Raw genomic sequence first — 26,877 nt, forward strand, 5'->3', positions numbered from 1 at the left:
GTTCACTTCAAGAGCTGTTCTGCTCTGACACTTCCATACAGTTTGCCTATGCAATTGCTAGCAGGTTAGGCTGTGGAAGAGATCACGGACTCAGCTGTCATTCAGTGCATCAGAACAGTTTGGTTGAATTATGCAGACAGGACACATTTAGATTGACTTTGTACTAAATAAGAACATGTCTACAGAACTCAGAATTTATTATTTTCTCTATATAAATCAAATGGGAAAGGTCAAATGCAGATCAAGAATAGGTCAGATGCAGGTTTGAAGGAGGTCAAATGGCAGATCAAAACGAGGTCAAATGCAGGTCAGAAGGAGGTCGAAAACAGTTCAAGAGGAGGGCATATGCAGGTTAAGAAGAGGTCAGATGAAGGTCAGAAGGAGGTCAAATGGAAGATTAAAAAGAGGTCAAATGCAGGTGAAGAGGAGGTCAGAAGGAGGTCAAATGCAAGTCAAGAGGAGGTCCGAAGGGGTCAAATGGAAGGTCAGCAGGTGGTCAAATGCATGTCCAGAGGAGATGAAAAATACAAATCAGATGCACCTATGAAAGTGCTTAGATGGAACTCATGGAAATATCTAAAACTGATCATAAATTCAGCCTTAATGAACCTATGCACACTGAATTTACCCATCTACACTTTGTATCACCCACTCCGTACCGGGGTTGGTTGGTTATGTCCCAGAACCAATATGTTGCGTCTAGTGATCCCTCTGGAGGTCCCTCAATTTTAATACAATGCTGGTGAATAACTGCACCAGGATTTGAGTGCTCATACTTTGCAATGTTACCGTTCGTTTCTCTCCCTAGGATTTAGGAATTTGCATATTGATGATCAGATTATCCTCCTACAATATTCCTGGATGAGTCTGATGGTGTTTGCTATGGGATGGAGGTCCTATAAGCACGTCAGCGGGCAGATGCTTTACTTTGCACCAGATTTAATTCTGAATGAGTAAGTATTGCTTTGATATTAGATTTTATTTTAGAAATTGTGGAACTAAAAGCTAATGATTGTGTTCCTTTATATTTTCCATGTAATCCTATGGGGCCTCAATTAAAGTGATCTGTCTGCATTGCCTCATGGAAGTCATATTCCAACTTTCATTCTCCAGTTGTAATTTTACAGTGCGGTTTAAATTCCCAGAGTTCTTCTTTAATGTCTGATTTAGCTCACATTTACTATAAAAAGGGACAAGTCTTCTTATATATGTTGCTTGCCTGATGCATGTTACACAGGGCACAGCAAGGAGATTTGATACAGGAATGCCAAGATTCTGGTTATTCAGCTATGGGATGTAGGAGATGGGTTTCCCTAACTAAGAAGCATATGTGCTGAATGGTTCCTGGCAATAGAACACTGAACAAATGTACACTTGGAACAGAAGGGTTTGTAGTTATTTTATAATATAATGACAATGTAGCGTGTAGATACCATTGGAGATCAGTGCAGTCCTTCATATTTTCTTTTTCTAAAAACTCCACATATTGTCTCTCGGAAATGTAACAGAAACGTGGGACACGAGTCTTCTGAGTCTCATTTCAGTATCACCAGCAAAATAGAACAGATTTATATTGGACATAAGACTTGTCAAATGTTTGTTTCCTCAGACAAAGAATGAAAGAGTCATCGTTTTATTCCCTCTGTGTCTCAATGAGGCAGCTGCCGCAGGAGTTTGTGAAGTTACAGGTCAGCCAGGAGGAATTCCTGTGCATGAAGGCTCTTCTGCTTCTGAATACAAGTAAGTGCATTTAGGCGGAAAGGTGGCCTAACCGGGGAACTCCTAACAAGTGAAGCCAAGGAAGGTAGATGTTGGGACACTGGGAGAATCTAAGGGGCAAAACGCTACACACAAAGACCAATTCTCATGTGTACATCGCTTGTGTGACAATCTCAGCACTCCCCCAAGTGCAGGGGCTCCAACCTGGGGAAGCAATATAACAAAAATGGGGATGTCACTGTACAGCAGCTGCAGACCATGCTTATTTTAATGTAGAGTTAAGCAAGCACCTGCATATTAAGTTATTTGGGTCCATACATTTTCTTCTATCAGTACAACAGGTTTTGCAAACGTTTGTATAAAAATATCTCATCAGAACATTCGATAATACTGTTAGAGATTTGAGGAATGTTGTTCAAACCTTTCTTTGATTTTTAACTAGTGATGCTTTGATACCGTTTTTTCGGTTACGAGTACTGATTTTTTTTTTTTCGGTACTCTCCAATACCGATACCGGAAGTCCTATTAAGGAAGGGTGTAATGACTTGCCACCCGATTAGCAGGGAAGCCGTCTCCATGCTCCCTGGTGACGAGGGAGCATGGAGCCAGCTTTCTGGCCAGTCAGGAAGCTGGGCACTGTATAATGACGCATTGCCCGGCTTCCTGATTGGTCGAGAAGCTGGCCAATCAGGAAGCTGGGCAATGCGTCATTACATGGCGCCCGGCTTCCTGATTGGCCGGGAAGCCGGCTCCATGCTCCCTCGTTATAAAGTGACAAGGGAGCATGAAGCCGGCTTTCTAGACAATCAGAAAGTAATGCATGCAACGTTTTATTCACTGAAAGGACACCACTAGAATGATAAAGGCTGAAACATGTAAGCGTTTGTTTATTTGATGCTGTTATGCCTTTTTGCAAACAAAGTATTAGATGGACGCGTCCCCTTGCGAGTGCCGTTTTTTTAAAACCTACCATTAGAACAATGCCTGTTGATCTGCTAGAAATCCAGCATTCTTCTAACCTCGAATTGTTTGAAATGGAAACACAGTGCTTCTGGTGCACTGAAATCCCAACCAGCATTGTCAGCCCGACCTGCTGAACTACAGAACTTTGCCTATCCATGCCCCTCTTCGTCCAACTCCATTTATACAGGTGAAACTCGAATAATTAGAATATTGTGCAAAAGTAATTGCAGTAAGTGCTGCAAAAGGGGCCCAAACCAAGTACTGAGTACATATGCATGCTTGTACTTTTCAGAGGTCCGATATTGTTCTATGTACAATCCTTGTTTTATTGATTGCATGTAATAATCTACTTTTTTGAGGTTGTGGATTTGGGGTTCTTGGGGTTTTCATGAGCTGTAAGCCATAATCATCACAATTATGACAAATCACGGCTTGAACTATCTTGCTTTGCATGTAATGAGTCTATCTCATATATTAGTTCACCTTTTAAGTTGCATAAGTAAAATAAATGAACTTTGCACGATATTCTAATTATTCGAGTTTCACCTGTACATTGATTTCTTTCCCACCAAAACAATACTTCTACTTTGATTCCAAAGAATCTGCCCACACTCACAGGGTTATTCACAAAAGGCAGGCGAAGAGAACAATCTGGGCAAATATAGCTGATTTGGGAAAATTATCCAATTCAGGTCACTTTCCAGTTCAGCTATGGTTGTCCCAGATTGTTCACTTCTCCTGCCTTCTCCAAACTCTTCACCCTGTAATGAATAACTCTGTCAGTGTTTAAAAATTAGGCTTTTGTGAGATGTAGTTCTGGGGACATTCCTACATCAATAGGAACTGAGCTCCAAAAAGCTGCCCCTACAAGCCTGGTGATGACATCTCTGGGGTAATAAATGCTGTTCTTACTATAGGAACAAGGTGAAAGAAAAGGGGAAGAGGACGATTTGGGCATACATTTTGGATTATGCCTAGATATAAATTTTAACCTCTAAAATTAACGCTTGACCTCCCCCGAATTATCCAATAACCAATCCAACTCTTAAGGTTAACCCTTAAATTGTATAGTTAAATACAAAATTGAATAAAAATATATTTAATTTGCACTTGTCACTGCCGCCAATGAAAAATGCCTGTATGATGAAGTAACTTTTCTGAAGATGATTCCTGTTTCTAGTGGCATGGCCTGGACTACATTTGCATTCCTCTTTGCTGTAAACAAACCACCACTAGGGGGCGATGTTTGGAGATAGGAGAATTGCTTTGCATGGAGCTCAATAGGCTGCTATCTGAGGATCAGATTTTTCAGTACACAGCGGGATATAGCGAGCCTGGAGGCTGCAGTCAGTATTACTGGAAGCAGGAGTTGCCTTCAGGAAAGATGACCCCTCATATCGGCATTGGAAAGATGCCAATCATCTCCTTAAATCCAGGCATTGCATGGTGATGGATTTCCATAACGATGGTCAGACCTCCAATGCCAGTGAGTTGGAAACTATTATAATATTTTACTTTCTATCTTCGGCATCATTTGTACGTGTTTCACAAACAAGTTCTATTTTAATACATTTATGGAGAACACAAAAATAAATAAATAATTTCATATTCTAACGTATATCAAACACTGAGTACTTACAACCAATAAACCTTCCAATTTACTGCCTGTCATTGATATGTAGTTGTGATAATCAGAATATCTGAAGTCTTTTCTGCTTCGTTATCGTTCAAATAATATTATAAATGGGGTCAAGAGGAGCATGTATTTGCATCAGTTTCCAGGAAATCGTAAAGTGGATTATTTTACAAACTGCTCAATTGCTTCAGAAAGAGCTTGGCGTGCTTGTCTTAATTTTATTAGATGGCTCTAGCCGTTTCTGTTTCTAATTTGCTGGGTGAATATTTTTCTGTTTTAGGATTTGAGTGATAATAAGGCTGAACTCCTTTAATCTAGTTATGTGTTCATTAAAACTCATCAAAGAGTGGTTCAGGGAGCATGAGACATCATTTCCATGTGTAAAAATGATATCTCATGCTCCCTGAACCACTCTTGCACAATTTGATAAAGTGCTAAATGTGCAGCGCTAAAAGGTGATAATTAAGTAAAAATCTTTAAACAATATCACAAAGAGTAATATAATTATAAAGTGTTATAGTGCAAAAATCAACTGAACAGCAGTGTTCAAACAATAGTGATGGGCTATTAAATAGCTATTAAATGGCCTCAGTGTAAACAATGAATTCACTCTTTTGTAACCCTGATGGTGATAATTTCAAAAAGTGCATAAATAATGATCAATAACTGTAAATGGCTGTTTGCCAGCCTAAACTAGGGTTGCACAGATACTTTTCGAGTACCAGTGCCGATATTTGGCATTTTCATGAGAACTACCAGGGTTACAGCGGTTGCAGCTGGGACCTGGCTCTGGCGCTTCACCACTGTCCTGAAATCATTAGTCTGTATTGTTTTAGAAAAACTGTCATATGACAATAAACAAAAATGTATCAGTACTCATACTTGTAAGTACTCTGCAAGTACCAGTACTCGTACTCGCAAAACTGGTATCTGTGCATCCCTTTATTTATATTTATAAAAACAAAATCGTACATTAAAACAGAGATGTACAAATCCCAGGAGCTCCGTGTACTCCTTACAAATGACAGCTGCCTCCTAATTTTTGAATTTTTCTCTAGTCTAGTATTGGAGCTCAAAAGTATCGGTACATGTACTCGTACTTGTACCGAGTACTGTACTTGGTATCTGTGCAACCCTAGCCTAAACAATAGAATTTTAAATCAGTCCCTGATGGTGATCCATTTAACATAAAAGCAAGTGCAATATCAGTGATATAATTCAAAGTGAGTTCGATGAAAACTTCAAACAAATGTTTCAAAATGTTGAATAAATTCTTCCCACACCACTGTGCTTCAAGTGTCCACAAATGCCCCCTCTGGGGTGCACACTCACCCCACTGCTGAGGTGATAAAGCAGTATTAACAGATCAGAGGGTCCACATCCCTGGTGTCTCTTCCGGCAATGTCCCGTCCGTCATAGGTTTATAAAATTATAAAAGAAACCTCCTCATGGTGTGGTAGGTATAAACGTTTATTGCAAAAAACATAAAAAACTTACAGTTAAAATCGAGAAAACCGGCCGGTAAAATGCAGCGTCTAGATCGTCTGCGACTTCCTGGTTGGACGTGGTATCAACTAGAATAGACCCGCCCCGACACGTTTCGTCATGGATGATGTCCTCAGGGGGTCACAGGTCTAAATTATATCACTGATATTGCCCTTGCTATTATGTTAAATGGATCTCCATCTGGGACTGATTTAAAATTCTATTGTTTAGGCTGGCAAACAGCCATTTACATTTATTGATGCACGTTTTGAAATTATCACCATCAGGGTGACAAAAGAGTGAATTCATTGTTTACACTGAGGCCATTTAATAGCTATTTAATAGCCCATCACTATTGTTTGAACACTGCTGTTCAGCTGATTTTTGCACTATAACACTTAATAATTATATTACTTGTTGTGATATTGTTTACACCTGATTTAAAGATTTTTACTAAATTATCAAATTATCACCTTTTAGCGCTGCACATTTAGCACTTTATCAATTTTGACCCTAGGGTTCATAGCGCAGCAGCTTTTATACTGTACCCACCCACAAGCGCATATTTTACAATTTTCTATTCTTGCACAATTTGAGCCTGATGAATCCTGGCATTGTCATCTTGGAATATGCCCAATGTGCCATCAGGGAAGAAAAAAAAACCATTGATGGAAAACCTGGTCATTCAGTATATTCAGGTAGGCAGTTGACCTCAATTTTTGGGCACATAATGTTACTGAACTTAGACCTGACCAACTGAAGCAACCCCAGATCATAACACTGCCCGAAATCCAGGTGTGACTTATTTTTTGACCAGACAGTGTATATAGCTAGTTAATTAATTTAGTTTCTTTTTGATTGGACCTTGAATGACTACATGATTTAGTGGAGAAGGGGCAGCACTGTGACCTTGTGCGGCTCTATTGCATTGCATGGTGGCTATCACTCTAACCCTAAGAGAAAACAGAGAGCAAAGTGAGTACGTCATCAATCGGATTGTGCTCCTCCTTTGTTGAATTAGCAGGTTATTGGGAGGGGGCGAGGGATGAGGGCCACGACCAAGTCTGCTGCTTAACTGCAGTGAAGAAAAAGTGAGGTCACTGACCTGGTATTGCAATCTGGCAAGAGGACCTAAACCACAAGACTGGCTAAACACTACAAGTCTATTGGCAAGTAAGCCACTTTACATATACTGTAATACAACTGTGTAGTTAATTGTTCACCTAGACCTATGCACATAGTAAAAGGGATTTCCAATTTTGGTTAAAATATGGTATTCATTTAAAATACCATATCTCAGGATTGCCTCAGCTTCCTGTCAGGACCCTGACTAGTGATGTCATCGTGCAAGGGCTTATTTTTGGAACTTAGAGCAAATGAAGGTAAAACAAAAGTGGAGCTGCTGTCCATAGTTACTTTCTTTCATCTCATAAATTAATCCTGATTGGTTGCCATGAGTGATATCCCTACTTTATCTCTGCTTTAATTTGCTTCATCTCTTTGAAGCTGTGTACTTGTAGAGATAGTGGGTAATTGGAAACCCCAAAAGCCCATGAATAATATTCTATAGACCCTGAATATGTATTTAGCCGTGGAGTATCACTTTAAAGGTGAACATTTTGTGCTGCAGAAACAGAAATTAACTGCAGATGGAGTAGTGGTGTGAATTTTCAACCTCTGGTCTATTTTGCCAGGGAAATGCAACCATAGAACAACCTATATAAAAATATTTTACTGTGATATTCATTTTTTTGATAGGCGATCTATTAAAAGCAAAATTAAAGTCTAATTTTTTTGGCATATATCTACTGCTAGCAAGCAGTAGATATATGCCCCATGATTTAAAAAATAATAAACAAGCAGGCAAATACCGAATTACTTACCTGTTCCAGCGCCGCTCGCCCACAGCTGAAGAACTCCCGCCTCCGTGTGAAGGAGGAAGTGTGCGGGCGCATGTGCAGCGGAGGGGAGAAAAGAGACATTAAATTTCAATGGACACAGTCAGGCAGCCGAAATCGTGCAAACTGGATAGAGTCCGTGGGACACTAGGAGTCTGCGCTGGATCAGAGACCGGCACCAGCGCTGGAGGGACTGTCAGAAACAGGTAAAATAAAGAAGATGATCGCATCAAGAGGCATCATATATGGTATTTGCTTATAGCAGCATTGGGCGGAACAAATAGCCTTTAATGTCACTTTAAGGAAGGAGAACTGAGCTTGTCAGCTTCAGTGATTAGAGGAACCTTGTAGTGAGAGAAATGCAGAGGCTGCCATTGCATGACCTCCTTCTTAAAATGCTTATTGTCTGGCTATAATTCTGACCAAATTGCATCTATACTTTACTTAATGACTTTAGTAGCTGCATTCTTGTTCTTGGCCAGTATTTTAGAAACTAATAAAGCCCAAAAGAGACAGGCAACCACCATAATAGAAGTAGATAAGCAATTGTAGACCCTGTAATTCTATTATGGCAGGATTTATTTAACTATGTCCACCAGGCACATGATGTGTTCAAGATTTCATTCAAGTCCATCCCTGGGCAAAACTTCCCCCTTCATCATTCATACCCCCTTACCCCTTCATCATCCATACCCCCTTACCCCCCTCATCAATCATACCCCCTTTCCCCCCTCATCAATCATACCCCCTCATCAATCATACCCCCTTATCAGTCATACCCCCTCATCAATCATACCCCTAACCCACACATCAAGCTCCTGTGCATGTGATTGTTTTTTTAAACTTTTGTTTTATATTGCAAATATATATATATATTTTGTTCTCTTTTTAGTTCCTTTGGAAGGTCTTAAAAGTCAAAGTCATTTTGATGAGATGAGGTCTAATTACATTAGAGAATTGGCAAAGGCCATCAACTTAAGGCACAAAGGAGTTGTTGCGAGTTCCCAGCGGTTTTATCACCTGACCAAAGTAATGGACTCCATGCATGAAGTAAGTGCATCCTCAGTAAAGGCAATGTTACTGACCATTCTACATTCACACTGGTCATGATAATATTTAGAATGAAGGTGGCCAGCACACGCCTAGCCATCTCAGTTTGAGAGATCATCATCTCAGCAACTCAGTTTAATAAAATAAAAAATAAAATATTGGACAAATGTTGAATCAAAGCAGCTTGGCCCTACTGTATGAATTGATTATGATTCATGCGTCATTGGGGCATGTTAGCGATGACAGTATAAGTAAGCTCATGTATTAGGTTCTGCTCCAGGTTGGTCCACTTGGATACCCTGACAGGGTGCACACATCAGCTCAAAACCACCCATGAATGATGCAGGAACTATAAGGACATCTGGTGCTCAGGTGTTAAAGATGGTTGTGTAATTTTTGATTTACCAATTGGCATACAGCATATTGCTCAGACAAAATATCTATCGTGTTATATGCATACTTGTACTTAATCATAGAGCCTCTATGGGTGGCCATACACTACGCACATTTTTGCTCGTTCATAAGGAACCGGAAGACATTCACACATTGGGTGCCACTGTTAGCAAACTGTTCGCTGGCATACCAACGAATAGAGCCGGCAGCCAATGAGCTCTGTATTTTTCCCTAACAATACAGATTTGATAAACATTTGTGCTAATATCGTGCAACATAAAAATTGCAACAATTCTACAGGGCCTTTGCTTTTAGTAAATATATAATTGTTTGGGGGGTTAAGCTGTTTTCTAGCCAAAGATTCCAAATTTAACAGGTGTGTGAAAAATTAAAATCTTGCTGCAGTAATCAAGTGGTTAAGAACATTTAATTTTCCGTGATTCTCTAACTGTTTAATTCACACAGAAGGAATGTACATGTAGTTTTGATTGATAAATTGTTATGTGAATTTTTCTTTTTATAATTAGACCCCTTTGTCATATCCTTTGATTATTGATTTAATGGGTGTTTTTTTTATTTGAAATGTTGAAAATATAGCCGTGGGTGTGACAATTGCTTGTTTTAGGCCCTTTCCCATTTCATAAGTTGGTGATATCATCTCCTGTAACATCATCCATGCTTCTCTATCTACAGCTAGTCAAGCAACTCCACCTGTATTGCCTCAACACCTTCCTTCAGTCTCGGGCGTTAAAAGTAGAGTTCCCGGAAATGATGACAGAGGTCATATCGGCCCAGCTCCCCAAAATCCTTGCAGGGATGGTAAAGCCGCTGGTCTTTCACAAAAAGTGAATCCTCCTTCCTCTCTGTTCTCCATATCTATTTATTTTTATTTAGTCAGAGCTGTTTTATGTGTTAAACCTCTTTTTGTTTGTAATTTGTCACGAGAATGGACAAGTGAATTTGCACTCAAACTGGAGTACTGTTCATGTGAGACTGCACCAAAATTGGAGCGGTTGTCTATAGCAATTAATCAGACTTTGATTTTCACATAGCGCCAGATTTACATCTCAGGAGCCTATAGTCACATAAAAAGTGGCACAATAAGACCCACCAAAAAATAGGACAAATCCCTGTTATGCTATTTTAGCTTTTTTTTTTGTCCATGACCATTTTGGATTGTGCAGAAAAAAAAACCTGACTATTTATATACAACAGTCTGCATCTTTGTGAATATCCAGCAGAGTCTATGTGAAATGTAATGGGCTGTATATGATTGAGCAGAGATTTTGTATAATGTATTATACCCAATAGCCGGTCCAAGCAATTTTAGATCCGCCTCCTGGAGTGGCACCTATAGACACATGACTACTGTGCCTTATGGAAAATCTGACCCTGCTTTCACATAAAGCAAGGGATTTGAATAGTTGGTATAGGCAACTGTCAATGATGTGCTCCGGCTTTCTGTATTCCAGTCTTCGGTAATGTAAACTCCATCACATTTTGCTCTATTGTAGATCTTGAAAGGACCCATCTAACCAAAACATGTTTCAGGTGCCAAGTACACTGTTCACCGATTTGCTCCTGATATCTCCTAATGATGGTGGAGAAGAAATCACCCAGTTGCAATTCCTGCTTCTGTATCACAGAACAGGTTAGGTTACAATCAATGGACTTTTGCCATTTTTCGCCCCGACTAACTATGTAATTATGAAACCAAGCAAGGGAGTCTCCCTCCTGTGGGTGAATTATTGGCTTGCCTCACCTCCCACTAACCTCACCACATGTCCCTTAAGTACACCCTGTAATGACCATGATCCCCACTGACAGAAACTGTGCAATACTGCCCATTATATTGGTTGTTCAGTATAAGCAATGGTTTTAATGAAAGAATGATAACTTTCATAATCGATTGCATGAAATCCTCAAAACAGTGCAATACTTGTTTATGGTGTGTATTGCTGGCGATACACACACTTATTTTCAGTCAACTTTAGTTGCAGGTGATTCTGGATGATACAAGTGATTGTTTTGATTGCACATACAGCATCTGACTCCCTTAATAACCATCAGAATTTACCAACCTAGCCAAATGTTTTCCCCTATACTTTGATGATGAGAAACCAATCAAAATGGTAGAGAAAAAGCAGCGATAATTGCTTAATTTAATCAGACTGTTATGACGGCCAGACCCATAAGTATATGATCAGCATTAAGTCGAAGTATTGATTTGTCTGGACTTACCTTTAAAAATCTGCAATGCAAATGCTTTATGCAAATGCAATGCAAATGCTTTATTGAGAACTTATACCAGCCAGAACCAGCTACTGCTATGCCTAATTCTGTGTAATGCTTACAATATGTACAAAGTCTTTTAACTGTGTTGCATGTTTCATCACAACCAGTACACAATGTTATGGCCAATGATTTGCTTTCTGTGTGTTTGTAAACTACACTGCGACCGAATAACATGAGCCTGACCATGGAAGGCAGTATGGCTACTTAAAGTTCGATTAAAGACTTCTAATCAAGTCCTAAATCCAGTTACAATGTGTTGCACAAACCTCATAAAGTAAACAAAATACTCCCTTTACCTTCCCTGACTGAGCAAAATGGTGTTTCTACTGTTAAGCTTTTAGTAGTGTCATGTGTCAGTGGAAGGAGGTTTTATGGGTTGTACTGTGTGAACCTTAAAATTGATTGCCGGTTAAGAACTTTGTGTGTGGCTACCATTCTTTTGGATCTTGTATACATGTGGGTAGGACAAGCCACAAAGAAACAAGCACCCAAGATGCTGCCCCTGCACAATTTTTAATTGGAGGAGTAGTCTACTGTTCACCTAAAAGTTCACCAGTTCTGGGTCTCAACATCCAGGATCCCTGCATCTGGTAACAGAATAAGGTTACAGATTTTACTGTATTTCTAGCCATTGGTTCTCGGTGATCGCAGAGTGGGAAAACTTTCTCTTTCAGCCTTTTTGCCCTAGATTGTCCATGATTTGTGTTAATATGTTATCTGAAAGACAAGGAGGGCAAAACAAGACAATTAGCCAAGGTTATTAGTGATTAGTAAATCATGTTGCAATGTTTTAGCACACTTTACTTTTCTAGCAAGTGCCAGTATTCTTATATTGCTAGTTCAAACCTAAATGTATGTGCCATGATATGTGCCCCTGTTATTTTCGGATAGAAGAAAAGTTTGCCCATGACCCTCCATTCACTATAGTGGCAGCTCCACCAGTCACCTTGTATGCAGCAATGTCACTACATGCATACTATTGTATTTATATAATTTTTAATTCAAATTACTTTGTAATGGGTTTACTCTAATACTAACACCGTTTATTCAGCACACAAAGGCAGAATAGCAGTGCAGGTTCCTTGGAGACAGTTTCAATAATTTCTGTAATTTCTGCACACATAGGAAATAGGATTCTTTCCATCAGGAGCTAAATTAATTTTTGACATACCCAGAACAAGACAAAATTACTAAAATAATACATTGTTCTGTATACCTGTGCTCAGTCCTGCAAATTGTTCATAGCAAGAATTGTTCCTCATGTCAGCCCCATACATTGTACATATAAGTAGCCTGTAGACTCCCGCTTATTCAGATATCTCCTACTGATAATGTTGCAGCATAGGCTATCCTTTATTACCTATTACATATGCACTGCGCTATACCTAATCCCCAATACTTTATATGTACAGTAAACTCTCTGTTATCCGGAATTCATCTCACCAGTACTCTCATCTAACTAGAAAAAAAAAAATCCCCTGTATACTCACTGTTCTGCTGATCTGTGGCATGTATTATCCTGGAATCGATCATGTGCCTATTTGTCTTATTTGCTTTTGAATACTGCATTTCAATATTAATATGAAGTCATAGTTTATGTTATGGTATAGTACTGGGTATGGTATTAGTTATACCTATTTTTAATAGTAACTCTCAAGTAACCAGAAACTATATTTATCTGGAATCTACCAATCCCTGTGGATGCCAGATAATGGGGAGTTTACTGTATTACCATAAAACCATCATGTGTATCACAATCTTATCAAATTAGTAAATTATTGTGCAATCATGTGCAACTCATTACCACAATATAGCAAATAATTGCGTGTTAAGGTTCCAAATTATAATCAGCAGATATACAGTATATACATATATAATAAATGAAATAATGCAACATGTCCAAATACTGTGATATTCTTTTTATCATTTCCAATTATTTAGTTTTCATTTTCATTTAATATATATATCTTCACACCACAGTGATCCAAAACTTTAAAACCACACACACACACCTGCTGATTATAATTTTGACCCTTGACACACTTATTTACTATATTGTGGTTAATGAGATGCGCATGATTGGATTATTTGCACAATAATTTACTAAATTGATAAGCTTGTGATGCACATGATGGTTTTATGGTAATACATATAAAGTATTGGGGATTAGGTATAGCACAGTGCATATGTAATAGATGGGTTGTGTTTCTGGTGCTTTCTACCTGTAGGCATTGCAGCATACCATCTATATTGAAATAACATAATTGAGTGCAGTTAAAAAGGTTATTTATCATTTATTATTAACAACAATGTGTCCAGTTTTTATATAACTGTAATAATCATTTAAACCTGAAAATTATGAGAACCGTTATGTATTACAGCCACACACTAAAAATACATTTGTTTTTATAGTATCACTGTTTTTTGGTGTCTGAATATATTTTATTTTAAAGATAAATGAATTCTATCATAAAACAAAAATAGCAAATTAACTCTGTTGCTGTAAATTATTTTGGTTTAGCAATATAATGTACAGATAAGTAAAGCAACATTTTTATAAAGTTCAAAGACTGCCAAACAAAAAGAGTTTTCCAAACTCAGAGTAAAACGATTGCAAAACTAAAATTCCCGTAACAGGTTTTTAAGGATACGATAAGGGATAACGCTGGAGGATGGATCCCTGCTGTGGAAAAGTGTGTTTTAAAAGTTGAAGAAGAAATGTATTCTACATAAAATGGTATTTTTGTTAATATCCTTAATATGTATATAGGGTTTATTGCACTATTGCTTATTATTTGTGCCTGTTGGATAAACTACTTCTGCAAAAGTTTATAAACTTGACCTTTTTTTTGTGATGTTATGTATACGTGCACATACAAAAGTAAGCGCCTACTTATTTAATAATTGCTGAGATGCCAACATTCCCAGTTTAAGCAAGGCAGTCACAAATCTGGCCAATTCAAACTGGGTATAAGTGGAAGCAATGCATATGCAGTGGTTATATCCACTGAAAGACAATCAGTAGATTAAGCAGGTAAAGTTACATGCAAATCTTGACATGCAATTTTACATGCAATTTTTTTGTAAAAAATCAAGCTTGCCCCATCCTGCTGTCAAACTTGGTCCAACACCTTTCTGCTGTCAAGCTTGGTCCAACACCTTTCTGCTGTCAAGCTTGGTCCATCCCATTCTACTGTCAAACTTGGCCTATCCCATTCTGCTGTCAAGCTTTACCCATGCCTTACTGTTGTCAAGCTTGGTCCATCCCCTTCTGCAATCACGTTTTGCCCATCCCTTTCTGCTCCCAAGCTAGGCCAATCCCATTCTGCCAATCAGCTTAGTCTATTCCTTTTCTGCCATCAAACTTGGTCAATCCACTTCAGTTGTCAAGCTTGACTTGGCCCATCCCCTTCTGCTCTGTCCATCCATTCTGCCATCAAGCTCGACCCATCCCATTTTCCTTCCAAGGCCTCTGATCAGTCTTTTAATATGATGGGCAGCCACATTGACCAACAGGGAAGCTCCTGAAGGTGAGGTGCTAAGCGCAACTTTTACAGGAATTAACTTCATCTGCTTATGCTCGGAAGTACTATTTATTTATTTTTTTTTAAATGTGGATTTCACTAATGATACCCTCTGTCTATGCATTTTCTAGTCACATACCCAGGTGGACATATGTTAAATCATAAATGACCATGCACCCAGTTTGACCAAACCCTGCCTAGATCCACCATAACCCCATCAAAGCCACTCCCACTGTTTTGTAAATCCCCACCCCTCAGTTATATAAATTAGGAATGGAAAGTAGGCGTTTCATAACATTTACATATGTAAAGCAAGCAGCCATTGTAGGGAAATTTAGACAAGAACATTCATAAATACTTTCTTTTGCACACATTTGAGTAATAAAATTCAGGCATTAAAAGTTTACATGGCAGCAGTGGTGGTATCTAATCAGATCACTTCTTTTATATAACCAATTTAAAAAAAAGATGTTAATATGCAGTACATAAATACTGGTGTTGCCCATAGTAGACAAAGAAAAGTTTCTTTCTCCAACCTTAGAAGATTGCATCTCCTTGGTTCCTAGCAGCAAAATGAATTATTTTTGTTCTGTCTGTTTAGAATTGACTGATGCCTTCTCTTATGTTCTTTCATGCCTGTGGAGACATACAGGTCTAATGGACTGATTACTAAAGCGTGACGTGAGATGGAGTCAAACTGTTGACATCGAATATCCAATCATGTAAAAGAGAAGCTCTATTTTTAAAGATTTCCCTGCGTTTGATTGGATGTTTGAACAGAACACAGGTCACACCTCTCTTTACACTTCAGTAATTGGGGGCCCTCAGTATGTTGTTGAGTACTTGTAATAGACCTTTATTGCATAAATTTATTTCTGAGCCATTTGATATCTTTCTATTGTTGTATTGTATGTCAGGAGCTTTTACAAATGCTATAAATAAATATGCCTGTAATCATATTTTTGTGAAATAAATGCGCAACAAATTCACTGTGGTCCTTGCTTTGTTTTAAAAGTCTGTTTAAAGGAGAACTCTGCTCCCATTTACTAACCTAGATCCAAGCACTTTATTATGGGCCTAATACATATGGGAAATATACTGATATGAAATCTTTCCAATATCTTGAGGAACTCAGAAAGGTTGCCCCCTATCTTCACTTCTTTTCACATTTGTCTTAAGGTCTTTAGTGCACCAAATCAGAAATATCACTGTCCTGGAAGCAGCAGGCTATGTGATGAGGACCTGGTGGTCGTTTTTGCCTCATCTCAAGCCTTTAGGTCAATGCACTAACTGTATCTATACCACAGCCCACTCTGGTTATGCTGCAGCATATCTCATGTGGGTAGGAGTATTTGTGAAGTACTTACTGCTCAGCTATTTGTTAGCTGTGTTACTATTCCACAGAAGGAGCACTAACTGCAGTAGGCAGAAATAGGGGGAAAAACACTGTGGGCCTGCATACTCACGCTGACAATGTGTTTAGAGGTCAGCAATTTTGCACTTTGCACATTTGATCTCTGCAAACAGTCTTTTTTTCAGCATGTGATAGAGTGTGCAGATGTATGAAAAGAACATTAGCAGACATCCCAACCTGCAAAACCTTATTTCAGGGAGGTTCCCGTCTCATTTCAGGGAGGTGCCCTTTCTTATTTTTTTTTATTTTTTTACAGCGACCGCCGTCCGAATATAAAAGAAATAATAATGATAATAATATTATATATTTATTTATATATACATCAGATTTGTGAATTGATGTTCAAGTATCTGTCAGTGTAAAGGTCACAATTTATTAGACAGCCCAAGACCTTTTTAAAAAAACACTGAGGAGTAAAGTCCCTGATACACAGTTGACTAGAAAATATATATATAAATATATATAATATTATCCCACCATAATGAAGACAAAAATATGTCCAGAACCACTATACCTTCTCCTTAGGACTCGTTTAGGAATCTGTTAACCCATTTGTGTTTTGCCACTGTGAGGAGGTTAGGTTGCAGAAGAATATGCTGTCAGTGACATTCTGATGTGCTGAGTTGACCTAACTCTATCCAGTGTTGTCACACAGCATGGAGGCACACAGAACTATTTTGGGCCAGGGTCAAAGAAGAATATTTAGTAATGTCCTCCTGTGACACAAAGTCAGCATCTAGTGGGCTACTGCCTACTATTTGACAGTGCAGAGCTGTGCTGCAACCAAGAAAGATCCCAACAATGTTGTTGGGCTCCATCCTGCTGCCTGATTGACAGCTGCGTCTGCCTCTCTAGAGCCTGAGCCAGCTGTGATCGCGTAACCCCCGCCCACCTCCCCACGTCTGTCCCTTCAATGAGCGCAGTGGCGGAACTACCACCGGTGCAGACGGTGCCGGGGCCTAAAGCTGTGGGGGGGCCCAGTGGGGTCCGGTACTGGGCACCCCCACAGTTTCAGTCCGCTCCTGCAATATATGGCAGTGCGCGGTCCCGGTGTTCGAACACTGGGGCCCCGCACTGCCGACGGGCTTCACAGTGAGGGGGCGGGTCCTGTGACTCACCTCCCCTAGGTATTATAATGGGGAATGTTACACTGTAATGTTCCCTATTATAATCTATTTCTCTGATTAAATGATTACAGGTAGGCATGTGATCTATCAAAGTTTGAGACTACGTTAGAATGTGTGACCAGTGATGTGGTCACACATTTTAACGTAATCTCGCCTAGTTTTTCGGTGGTGGAATAGGTGAAGAATTCCAATGCTTTCTCCGCTGTTCCAGGGCAGATCGCCATCACAAATCGCATGTTCAGGAGAACCGATCTGCCCTGAAACAGCTGATCGGTCCTGAAATGTCACTTCTATCCGACTTTGTGAGTGCGGTGGAATGTGAGATCGCAGTCGGAGAAAAGTGACATTTCAGGATTTCAGGAAATCAGATGTTTCAGGGCAGATCGGTTCTCCTGCACATGCGATTTGCGATGCCGATCTGCCCTGGAACAGCTGGGAAAGCGCTGGAATGCTTCACCTATTGGTGGTCACACATTCCACCGCCGAAAAACTGGGCGGCATTACGTTAAAACGTGTGAACACGTCACCGGTCACACATTTTAACGTAGTCACAACCTTTGATAAAACACCACCATCAGAGGGGTATAGCCGGTACCCATGTGAGAGGTCTGGGGGGCCTCTTACATGGGTATCAACTGTACCAAGGCGGCATCCCGACGACCAGACCAGCTCACCTGGGACCCTGCAGAGCCCACCATAGAGAGTCTCAGGTGGGCTATACAGGATCTATGGTGTGCTCTGCAGGGTCTCCGGTAAGTCCAGCATGCTACTGCAACATTAGAGACCGCTGGGGGAGCAGGGACCAGTGTGATCCGCTCCCGCGACCCCCCCCCCCATCTTGGGGGGGGGGCCCAAGATAAAATCTTGGTTATTAGTTCCGCCACTGAATGAGTGCAGGAGGAACAGAGAGGGAGAAGACTCTCTCGATCTATAAAGCTGGCATGTGACAGCTGCAGTTTCCCACCCCGGCTCTATGTTTTGGGAAGAGTACATTTTACTCTCCCAATACTTCTCCTTAAAGGATAAATGCACCTACAGTATTTTCAATAATGCCCTATAATTCCAAATGTACTTTCTTGTAAGATTCTAGGTGTTGGCAGAGGTTCTTCAACCTTTCCTCATAATGGTGTGATGTGGCCATGCTATCTTGGCCTCGTTATTCAACTCTGAAACAGAATCCCACACAACGCATTGTTCCAAAACTGTCAAATGGTCATTCTCAGTGTTACAAAGTAACCAGTGCCATGCTAGAAAAGATTAAAAGGGTTAAGGGAGCTGTGATCATACGGTTTAATGAACACACATTGGTGGATAAATTATTTGAAAAATCCCTGCAGTCTTCCCGTTGAATGTGTGAGGATATTTAATAGCAACCATGGTAGGTTGGTAAGCAAGTCTAGCAAAGGTCAAAGAAAAGGACAAAAGTTAGGAAACAATTTTATTAGGGAAAGTTTCTACAGTTTTTGTCATTTAAAACATACTCAGAGGTGGAGTTCCCCTGTAAACATTACCTTTCCAAACACGCCAACAAGAGAAAAGCCATAGCCATAAGTCCTTTTGCTGACTGGTGTAAACCCTGCTCAATTGTCTAAACTGAATCTTATTGCACAGACTTCAAAAAGCTTAATGATTTTATTTAACAAGGAACAAAGAACAAGAGAGGTTCATTGTTAGGGTTTACATTGACTTTAAGCCCTTCGCGACCACTGTCGTACCTAGTACGTCAGTGGCAGCACGGCCCTGTTTACCTTTTGTAAAGGCAGCTGCCAGTTTTACAATAGAAGCGATTCTGGTGGCTTAGCTGCCACCCAACACCCCTGCCGTGTTTCCCAGGCTCCGCTGCCCTCCTGCGGGCCCGGGACCGGCATGTCTGGTGCTGGCGCGAAGCTGGGGAGGTTAGTGTTCTATGGGAGTGGCACGGATTGCATCACTTTCGATCTCTGAGCTGTCATTGCTCGGCTCCTGAAGCCAAGCAATAAGCTATTGAAGTGCGATCTGCACTTCAATAGCTTATTTAAAATGGAAAGCTGATACCAGGGGTCTTTGGATCCCCAAGCACCACCTTAAAGCGGACCTGTCAACACCAATATGCTATCACATGGGGGGCTTGTAAGCCCCCCTATGTGATAGCAATTAAAAAACAGCTTTAAAGATTGCGCTACACATGTTGGGTATCGCCGTGCACGCCAGAGTGAGAGCAATAATTCTAGGGCCAATAATTATGCGTATCTCTAAACTGATGACCTGTGGGGGCTTTTTAAGCGTTGTCTATGGACTTTTTGGAGTACTGAATTTTGTCGCTGTTTCATGGATGCACACAATTTTTAACCTGGGCACGTTGGGTATCTTTACTCATCGCATCATATTTGAGATTTTTTTTTTAAATTGGTATTTTATTGTGTTTTGGGGCACTAAAATTAACTTAAAGTGACATTTAAACCCTCAGATTTTTTTTAACATAAACGAATACTGTAATGTGTGCCTTACTGTAATCTATGGTAGTTTCCCTTCTCTTTGCTGCTTCCTGTAGTGCTGGCTCAGGTTGCAAACCTACACACAGACACCATGTAGCCATTCCAGAGACGAGGCAGTCTGCTGCAAAACAGAAGTTCTCTCCAAGCATGAGAACAGATACAGATTTAAAAGGAAAAGCAGCAAAGAGAAGGGAAACTACCATGGATTACAGTAAGGCACACATTACAGTATTGGTTTATGTTAAAAAATCTGAGGGCTTAATGTCACTTGAAGTGCATTTTTCACAAGATTTTGGGGCTTGATAAAGAGTTGCCCCAATATCGTGCAGCATAAAAATTTGCAAATGCCTCGCTTTTATTTTACAGGGTGTTGGCTTTCAGAAAATATATAATGTTTTGGGCGTTTTAAGTACCGTATTTTTCGCTCCATAAGACTCACTTTTTTACCCCCAAGAGGAGGGCAAAAATGACTGTGCGTCTTATGGAGCGAATGTGTGAGAGCTGAGGGAATCCCTATCGCACGACGCCCGGGACATGCAGATTCGGGTGCCGGGCGAGTCGGGGTTTTTTTTTGTACATTTAGGCCTGCTCCTGACAAGCAGAGCTAAATGTATAGTGTGGAGCCCCAGCTCGTTTTCATACAAGTGATCTGATTAGATCGCTTGTATGAAAGGAGCATCCTGTCCGACCCCCCCTCCCCATACCCCCCTCCCCGCCGCGGTTTTTAGGGTCCCCTGCTCCTCTGGTGGACCCGTGACCACAGCATAGGAGCTCACCATAGAGCAGACTAAACGCCCGTTCTTCGTCTGCTCTGTGTGATCACTGAGACCGTGATGCAGTAATCACAGCGCCACCTGTCTCGGCTGTCAGGAACTACACGCGTCTTATGGTCAGGTGCTCAAAATAAGATAATTTTCAGGCCTAAAATGTGGTTTATAACGTGTGCAAAAAGCGAATTAAAAAAAAAAAGGCCTTGGCAGCAAAAGGGTTAATACACAATTTTCTAATTTATAGATAATGCCTTAAACAATAATATCATTATTTGCAGTGAGATAATAACATTTGGATTGAGGGCCCAAGAGAGGACTATTTGTAACAAAATGAAATAAATACATTTGCAGAGCAGTTGTTTTTCTCTTTGTTCTACAACTTTATTGTGCGTAAATCACAGGCGCTGGGTGTGAGTGCCCTTCTCCATGCTGTGACCCATTCTCTGGGTCATGCCAAATGTGTGCCTTTCCCAAAATTGCTGCCTGAAATTATACCAATAAAACTTGTTTTTTCAGTTCTAAGTGAAAGGGAAATGACCCAAAGACTGCTCAAGTGTCTAAACACAAAATGTGATGGCTGGTAAAATTACCTCGCCGCCTAGTAGCGAGCGGGCTTGTGGTTTGCAGATGCAGTTTGTCAAACTCCCCCTTCTTCGGTGCATGCTTACCACTCGGCAAGGGATTGTGAGTCATCCATTTCAGACAAAAAATGTATGGACTGATTTTGATTTATGGACACAAATCCCTTGAAATTCAACTGAAAATGTGTTCTAAAACAACACACCCTCAATCAGATTATAACTTGCAAATGACGAAGGGCCAGATGATAACTAATAAACAATACAAAAATGTACCATGGGGCTGTTCTGCAATGGAAAAAAAGACTATCTTAGGAAAATATGTTTAAAACATTTAAAAGCAACATAAACACTTTGATAAATGGTGAATTTATGTATACAGATCTGTACATCAGAAAAGGGTAGGGACAGGAGAGTGGGGAAGAGAGAATTGAGTCTAACAGATGGACTGTTCCTTAAAGATAACAATGGAAGCTGTACAGTGGGGAACACTACATGGCGCTGTAGGAGTTAATTGTTATGTTATTGGATTTTTTTTAGGGTGTGGCTTAAAGTGACACTAAACTCAGGAGCTAAATCTCAAAAATGCATTCTAGTAATTTAATTTTTACCAAAAATGTATCTTGTTTGTGTATCACTCAGCTGTAGATCCTCAAATCATCTCTGAATTGGTGCCGACACTGTCCTTCCTTCTGGAGGGGGGCTACTTTTGTTCCCCATGGTCCCTGTGTGTGTTGTAAAGAAGTCACCGCTCCAAGCTCACTCCTGTGATGGACAACAATCTCATTACAAATTAGAAAACTAAACATGAGATTGTAATCCATCATGGAAGTGAGCTTGGATCCCGACAACATTGATCTATCCTGCTGCCTGAGGGACAGCTGGCTCTGCCTCTCTAGTGTCCCTCCAATGAGTGCTGGAGGAACAGAGGGAAGGGAGGGTGGGAATCCCTGTGGGGAGTGGTAAATGACAGTAACCACTTTCTGCAGTGAGAAATCGTGAGCTGAGCGATCAGCAGTTTGTGAACACTCAGTTCTTGAGCTATAGAGCAGGTGTGTGGCAGTTGCAGTGTCAAAATATCGGGAATAGAGTATATTTTACTCATTTAAAGCTGTCATAGCTGAAACACGTTATCATATAACTATGCTTAAGACCTCCATGACTGAAACGAATTAGAGTCAGTGTATCCATGAATGTATTGGGAAGTTAGATATTTTGTGCAGGATTCTTTCAATTATTATTATACAGGATTTATATAGCGCCAACAAATTTGTGCAGCGCTTTACAATATAAGGAAAGTCAGGAAATCACCAGCACTCAGTAGTAAAGATAAATATGTCCCTTTTATTGGACAGAAAGTGTCACAGACATCAAAATAAATGTATTTTTATTGATGTCTGTGACGCTTTCTGTCCAATAAAAGGGACATATTTATCTTTACTACTGAGTGCTGGTGATTTCCTGACTTTCCTGTGTTTGCACGGCGCCATCCGTGGTATCTCATCACTGCGAGCACCACTTTTTTCATATCTGGCCGCGACTGCTGTGAGGAGTGCGGAGGGTCTCTCCATCTACTTGCATCTTTACAATATAAGGAAGACATTACAATCACGATACAATTCAAGACAAGATGGTAAGGAGGGCTTACAATCGAAAAGGGAGGGGCAAGTGATACATGAGGAGGTAGCTATGTGGGGATGAATTGTTTGAGAAAGTGATAGTTCAGTGGTTAGGTTGAGGTGGGATAGGCTTCCATGAAGAGATGAGTCAATGTGTGTGGGCAGTGGCGGAACTACCGCCGGTGCAGGAGGTGCGGACGCACCAGGGCCTCGGGCCTATTGGGGGCCCAGCACAGTCTCAGCGCCGGATCGGTACCAGCGGCCAGCGGGCCCCCCCATCTCTGCGCCGAGAGTGTCGGATCATCATGCCCTTTTGTTCCTTAGGTCCCCCACTGTGTGTGGGTGAACAGGAGCCCTCCCCAGCACTGGTGTGTTCGTGTGGCCTGATTTAAGTAAGGCAGTGGTGCTGGTATACATTGTATCCGGTAGTCATGGATAGATTTTTTTTGTATGGACTTTACGAAAGAGACAAACGGTTTAAAGCCAAATTCCAGTTAACAATTTTTAAGCAGCTTTTATGAACAAAAAGGAGTTCAATTATATGAATTAAAGTTGGCTGTTGTAAACACTGCTAGGAGTGTTTTATGGTTTGTACCAACCCCTATAACTGCTGCTTTTGGTGGACAGCTTGGCCTGTTATGGGAAGTGGAGAAATAATAGAGCTACTGGCAGGATCAACAGATAATAGAAATATATTTTTGGGCGCACGTTAGGAGAGTCAAGTTTCACACCCCAGTAATGTAGATATATATATATAAAATCCTAAGATCACCAAACCATATCCAGGTATGCAAAACCTGAAAAGGGGGGCTTTTTAGAAACCGTATTGCTCTTACTATGAACTTTGGAAGTATTTAAATTATTTATTATTCACAGTAGATTAAAAACAAAATTGTATTGTTAGATACAAGACTTGGTACAGTGATATACAGGATCCAAATGATGGCACAACATGTTGAAATGGCCTGGTTAGTCATAAAAGGTTGAACAAGTGATGTTTTTCTTTAGATGCCTCAACATGTTTCGCCTAAATAAGGCTTCCTCAGGAGGATTTCGATCCTAAATAAAACTTGACATAGACGAGCAAGCAAAAGGCCACCCAGATGGAAAAGAATGGGCCAAATCCTTGGATCCCTGATGTCAGGGGGAGGGTCGTGATGGGAAGCAGGTCGCAAAAAGAAGAGGACAACAGGAGGGAACAAGCCCTGTTCTATATTACCGGTGATGCAGCTTTGTTCCATCCAAACATACTCCTCCAATGCTGCGGTAAAAAGCTCAACTCCAGTTAACAATTTTTAAGCAGCTTTTAGGAAAAAGGAGTTCAACTATATGAATAAAAGTTGGCTGTTGTAAACACTGCTAGGAGTGTTATATGGTTTGTACCAACCCCTATAACTGCTGCTTTTGGTGGACAGCTTGGCCTGTTATGGGAAGTGGAGAAATAATAGAGCTACTGGCAGGATCAACAGATAATAAAAATATGTTACTGGGAGACTTAATAAAAATAACCTCAAGTGTATATACTAGTGACATACTATCATATATGTCATATTTCATTTTGTTCATAGTCCAGCTGTTGGTCCAGCTGATGTAAGTTATTTGTTTTCATTTACGGTTAAACCTAAAACAGAAGGATTAAAAATCCTATTAATTACTATTCCCAAATTACATATTAAAACAAATGTGCAAAGACCCACCAGGCAGTACATGTTGATGCAAAAGAGCTTGGATAAACAGACTTTCTTAATTTCCATGCTACTCTGACTGTACTCCTTAAACACCTTACACGTATCGTTCAAAAAACGAAGGTGCCCTGTTTTTCGTACAATAATCGGCCAGTTGATGGGTACTGCACAACTGGTCGAATTTGGTTCAACGGGCAGACTAGAAAACTTTGGACGAAAATCGATGAATTAGTGGAATCTCATACAAATAAAATAGCAACATGAACACTGCACATGTGCAAACGAAAATCTGTTGATCAACGAAATTCGGCCAGTTAGTAATGCTGACGAATGATTATCTAGATTGATCTGTGCATGATGGACCATTTGTGCAGAAATTGAATGGTGGTGCGATGACGGGACAAATACATTTGAATGATAATTGTAAGGTGTATGACCGCCTTTACTCTCCAACCCCTTCCTAATCAACCTATGTGGAGTTGCCCTTTAAAATCATGATATCGAGAAATGGTGTACTTAAGAACAAAGCGCTCTTCATTTAACTTCAGACATCCCAGGAAGAGTTCCAGCAAGTCAGCCATCCATACTTTCCCAGCAAAAAAGGACAAAGAGCAGAATGTAGTGACAGAACAAAAACACTGAGAGTTATTACACGTCTGGCAGGCAGCATTGTCTTGTCCTGAATAACACAGGGAGTGCTGTAAGTTATTCCTAATACAGAATAGCACCAATACACAGCTAGATAAACTAAATATTCTCACTTCATTATCTGCACCCCTCTAGCTGCTGACTTTATTTCAGCAACTTGCTAGTTCCCTGTCGTGGTCATTCTGTGGTTTCGCTATTCGTGCAGTCACTAACCCAAAACAAGCATGACGGTTGTCAATTCTCATTTCAGGGTCTGGGAGGAGATACTCCTCACAATTCTGGAAGTAAGGGAGGTAGCTATTTATAAACAGTCAATGATATGTTTTCATATTTCTGACATGACCGGTTTATTCTGAATAAAGAATACACCACTCTGACGAGCTCTGTTTAGTAAATTGGATATGCACAAGCACTCACAAGCCCCCTTTGTGATATCACATTGGAAGTGACAGAACCTCTTTAAGGTGACATTAGGGGTCTGTTGGACCCCTAATGTCACCTTTGCACAAATTGTGCTTGAATAGCTTCTTCACCAGATTCTCTAGCTGACATGACAGCTGAAAAGCCGAAGTGATCGCTTCTGGCTTCATTTAGTGGGGGAGGAGATTGGCAAACGGATGTTTGCTGGTCTCTCCGCTTCCCGCCGACACCCAAGAAGCCGGTCCTGGGCCCACAGGAGGGGAAGCAGAACCTGGGAAGCAAGGCGGGTGGTGTCTGGCAGGGGGTGACCTGCTTATCTGCACATAGAAACAATGTGAAGGGAGCTTAGTCCCCAGAATCACTTCCAGTTTAAAGAAGCGAAAGGGTTAATTAGCTTTTCATCACAAAAAATCCAATTGTAGCATGCCTGGGTAAAGAGAGGATTCATCTCTATCTGGGCTTTATCTGAGGTTTTATTCCATCTCTTTGCAGTAAAATGAAGACGTGTGTATAAGTGCCCTCAGAGAATGACATTATTTCGATGTGTATAACTGTGGTATTGTGTGGTAGAACTGAGTGTTGTTGTCACCCAAGACTCTCAGCCAGAGGGGTTGAGCGGTTCCAGGAAATTAGTTCTTTAAAGCTGGCCATACACCTATACTGTAGATTATCTGCAGATTTTCTGTGGTCAGATGGAAAAAGTGCAACAGATTCCTCCATCTATGCTAAACTGTGTGGATGGAGGAATCTCCCACTGGACCAAGCTTCAACATCTTGCTAGTCGGCCCCGCTGGCTGTCAAAATACCTGAACACTCCGATTGGATGCATGCATTGTTGAGGGGTTTTGAGAGCCAGCGGGGCCGACTAGCAAGATACTGAAGTTTGGACCAGCGGGAGATTCCACTATCGCACAGTTTAGCGTAGATGGAGAAATCTGTTGCACTGTACCATCTGACTATAGAAAATCTGCAGATAATCTATAGGTGTATGACCAGCTTTACTGGGAAAGAGCTGGCTTTGCAGCTCTCCCCAGGTTTTCTGGATTTGGCATGGGATCCTGGAACTGGGAGATTTCGAAGAAAATTGGGAGGGATGAAATCTCCATTCCTGGGTCCGTGGTTTAGTAGTTGCCAGCACCTAGTGATGGCACACCTGTGCACAGCCCTTATGGAAAGGGT

General features: G+C 40.5%; 1 protein-coding gene across 1 annotated transcript in view; it reads left to right on the forward strand.

Moving 5' to 3' along the window:
- The window catches only part of LOC108792716 (progesterone receptor-like), a 59,393-nt gene extending 49,333 nt beyond the window's left edge, over positions 1 to 10,060 (forward strand). The window contains exons 5-8 of the mRNA XM_018563550.1: positions 809 to 953; positions 1,610 to 1,740; positions 8,594 to 8,751; positions 9,838 to 10,060. Of these exons, the coding sequence (XP_018419052.1) occupies positions 809 to 953; positions 1,610 to 1,740; positions 8,594 to 8,751; positions 9,838 to 9,993 (590 nt within the window). The 3' untranslated portion in view covers positions 9,994 to 10,060. The remainder of the gene's footprint in view (positions 1 to 808; positions 954 to 1,609; positions 1,741 to 8,593; positions 8,752 to 9,837) is intronic.
- The last annotated feature ends 16,817 nt before the right edge of the window (positions 10,061 to 26,877 follow it).

Source organism: Nanorana parkeri, unplaced genomic scaffold (assembly GCF_000935625.1).
Source record: "Nanorana parkeri isolate BGI_ZX_2015 unplaced genomic scaffold, ASM93562v1 scaffold673, whole genome shotgun sequence".
Lineage (NCBI taxonomy): Eukaryota > Metazoa > Chordata > Amphibia > Anura > Dicroglossidae > Nanorana > Nanorana parkeri.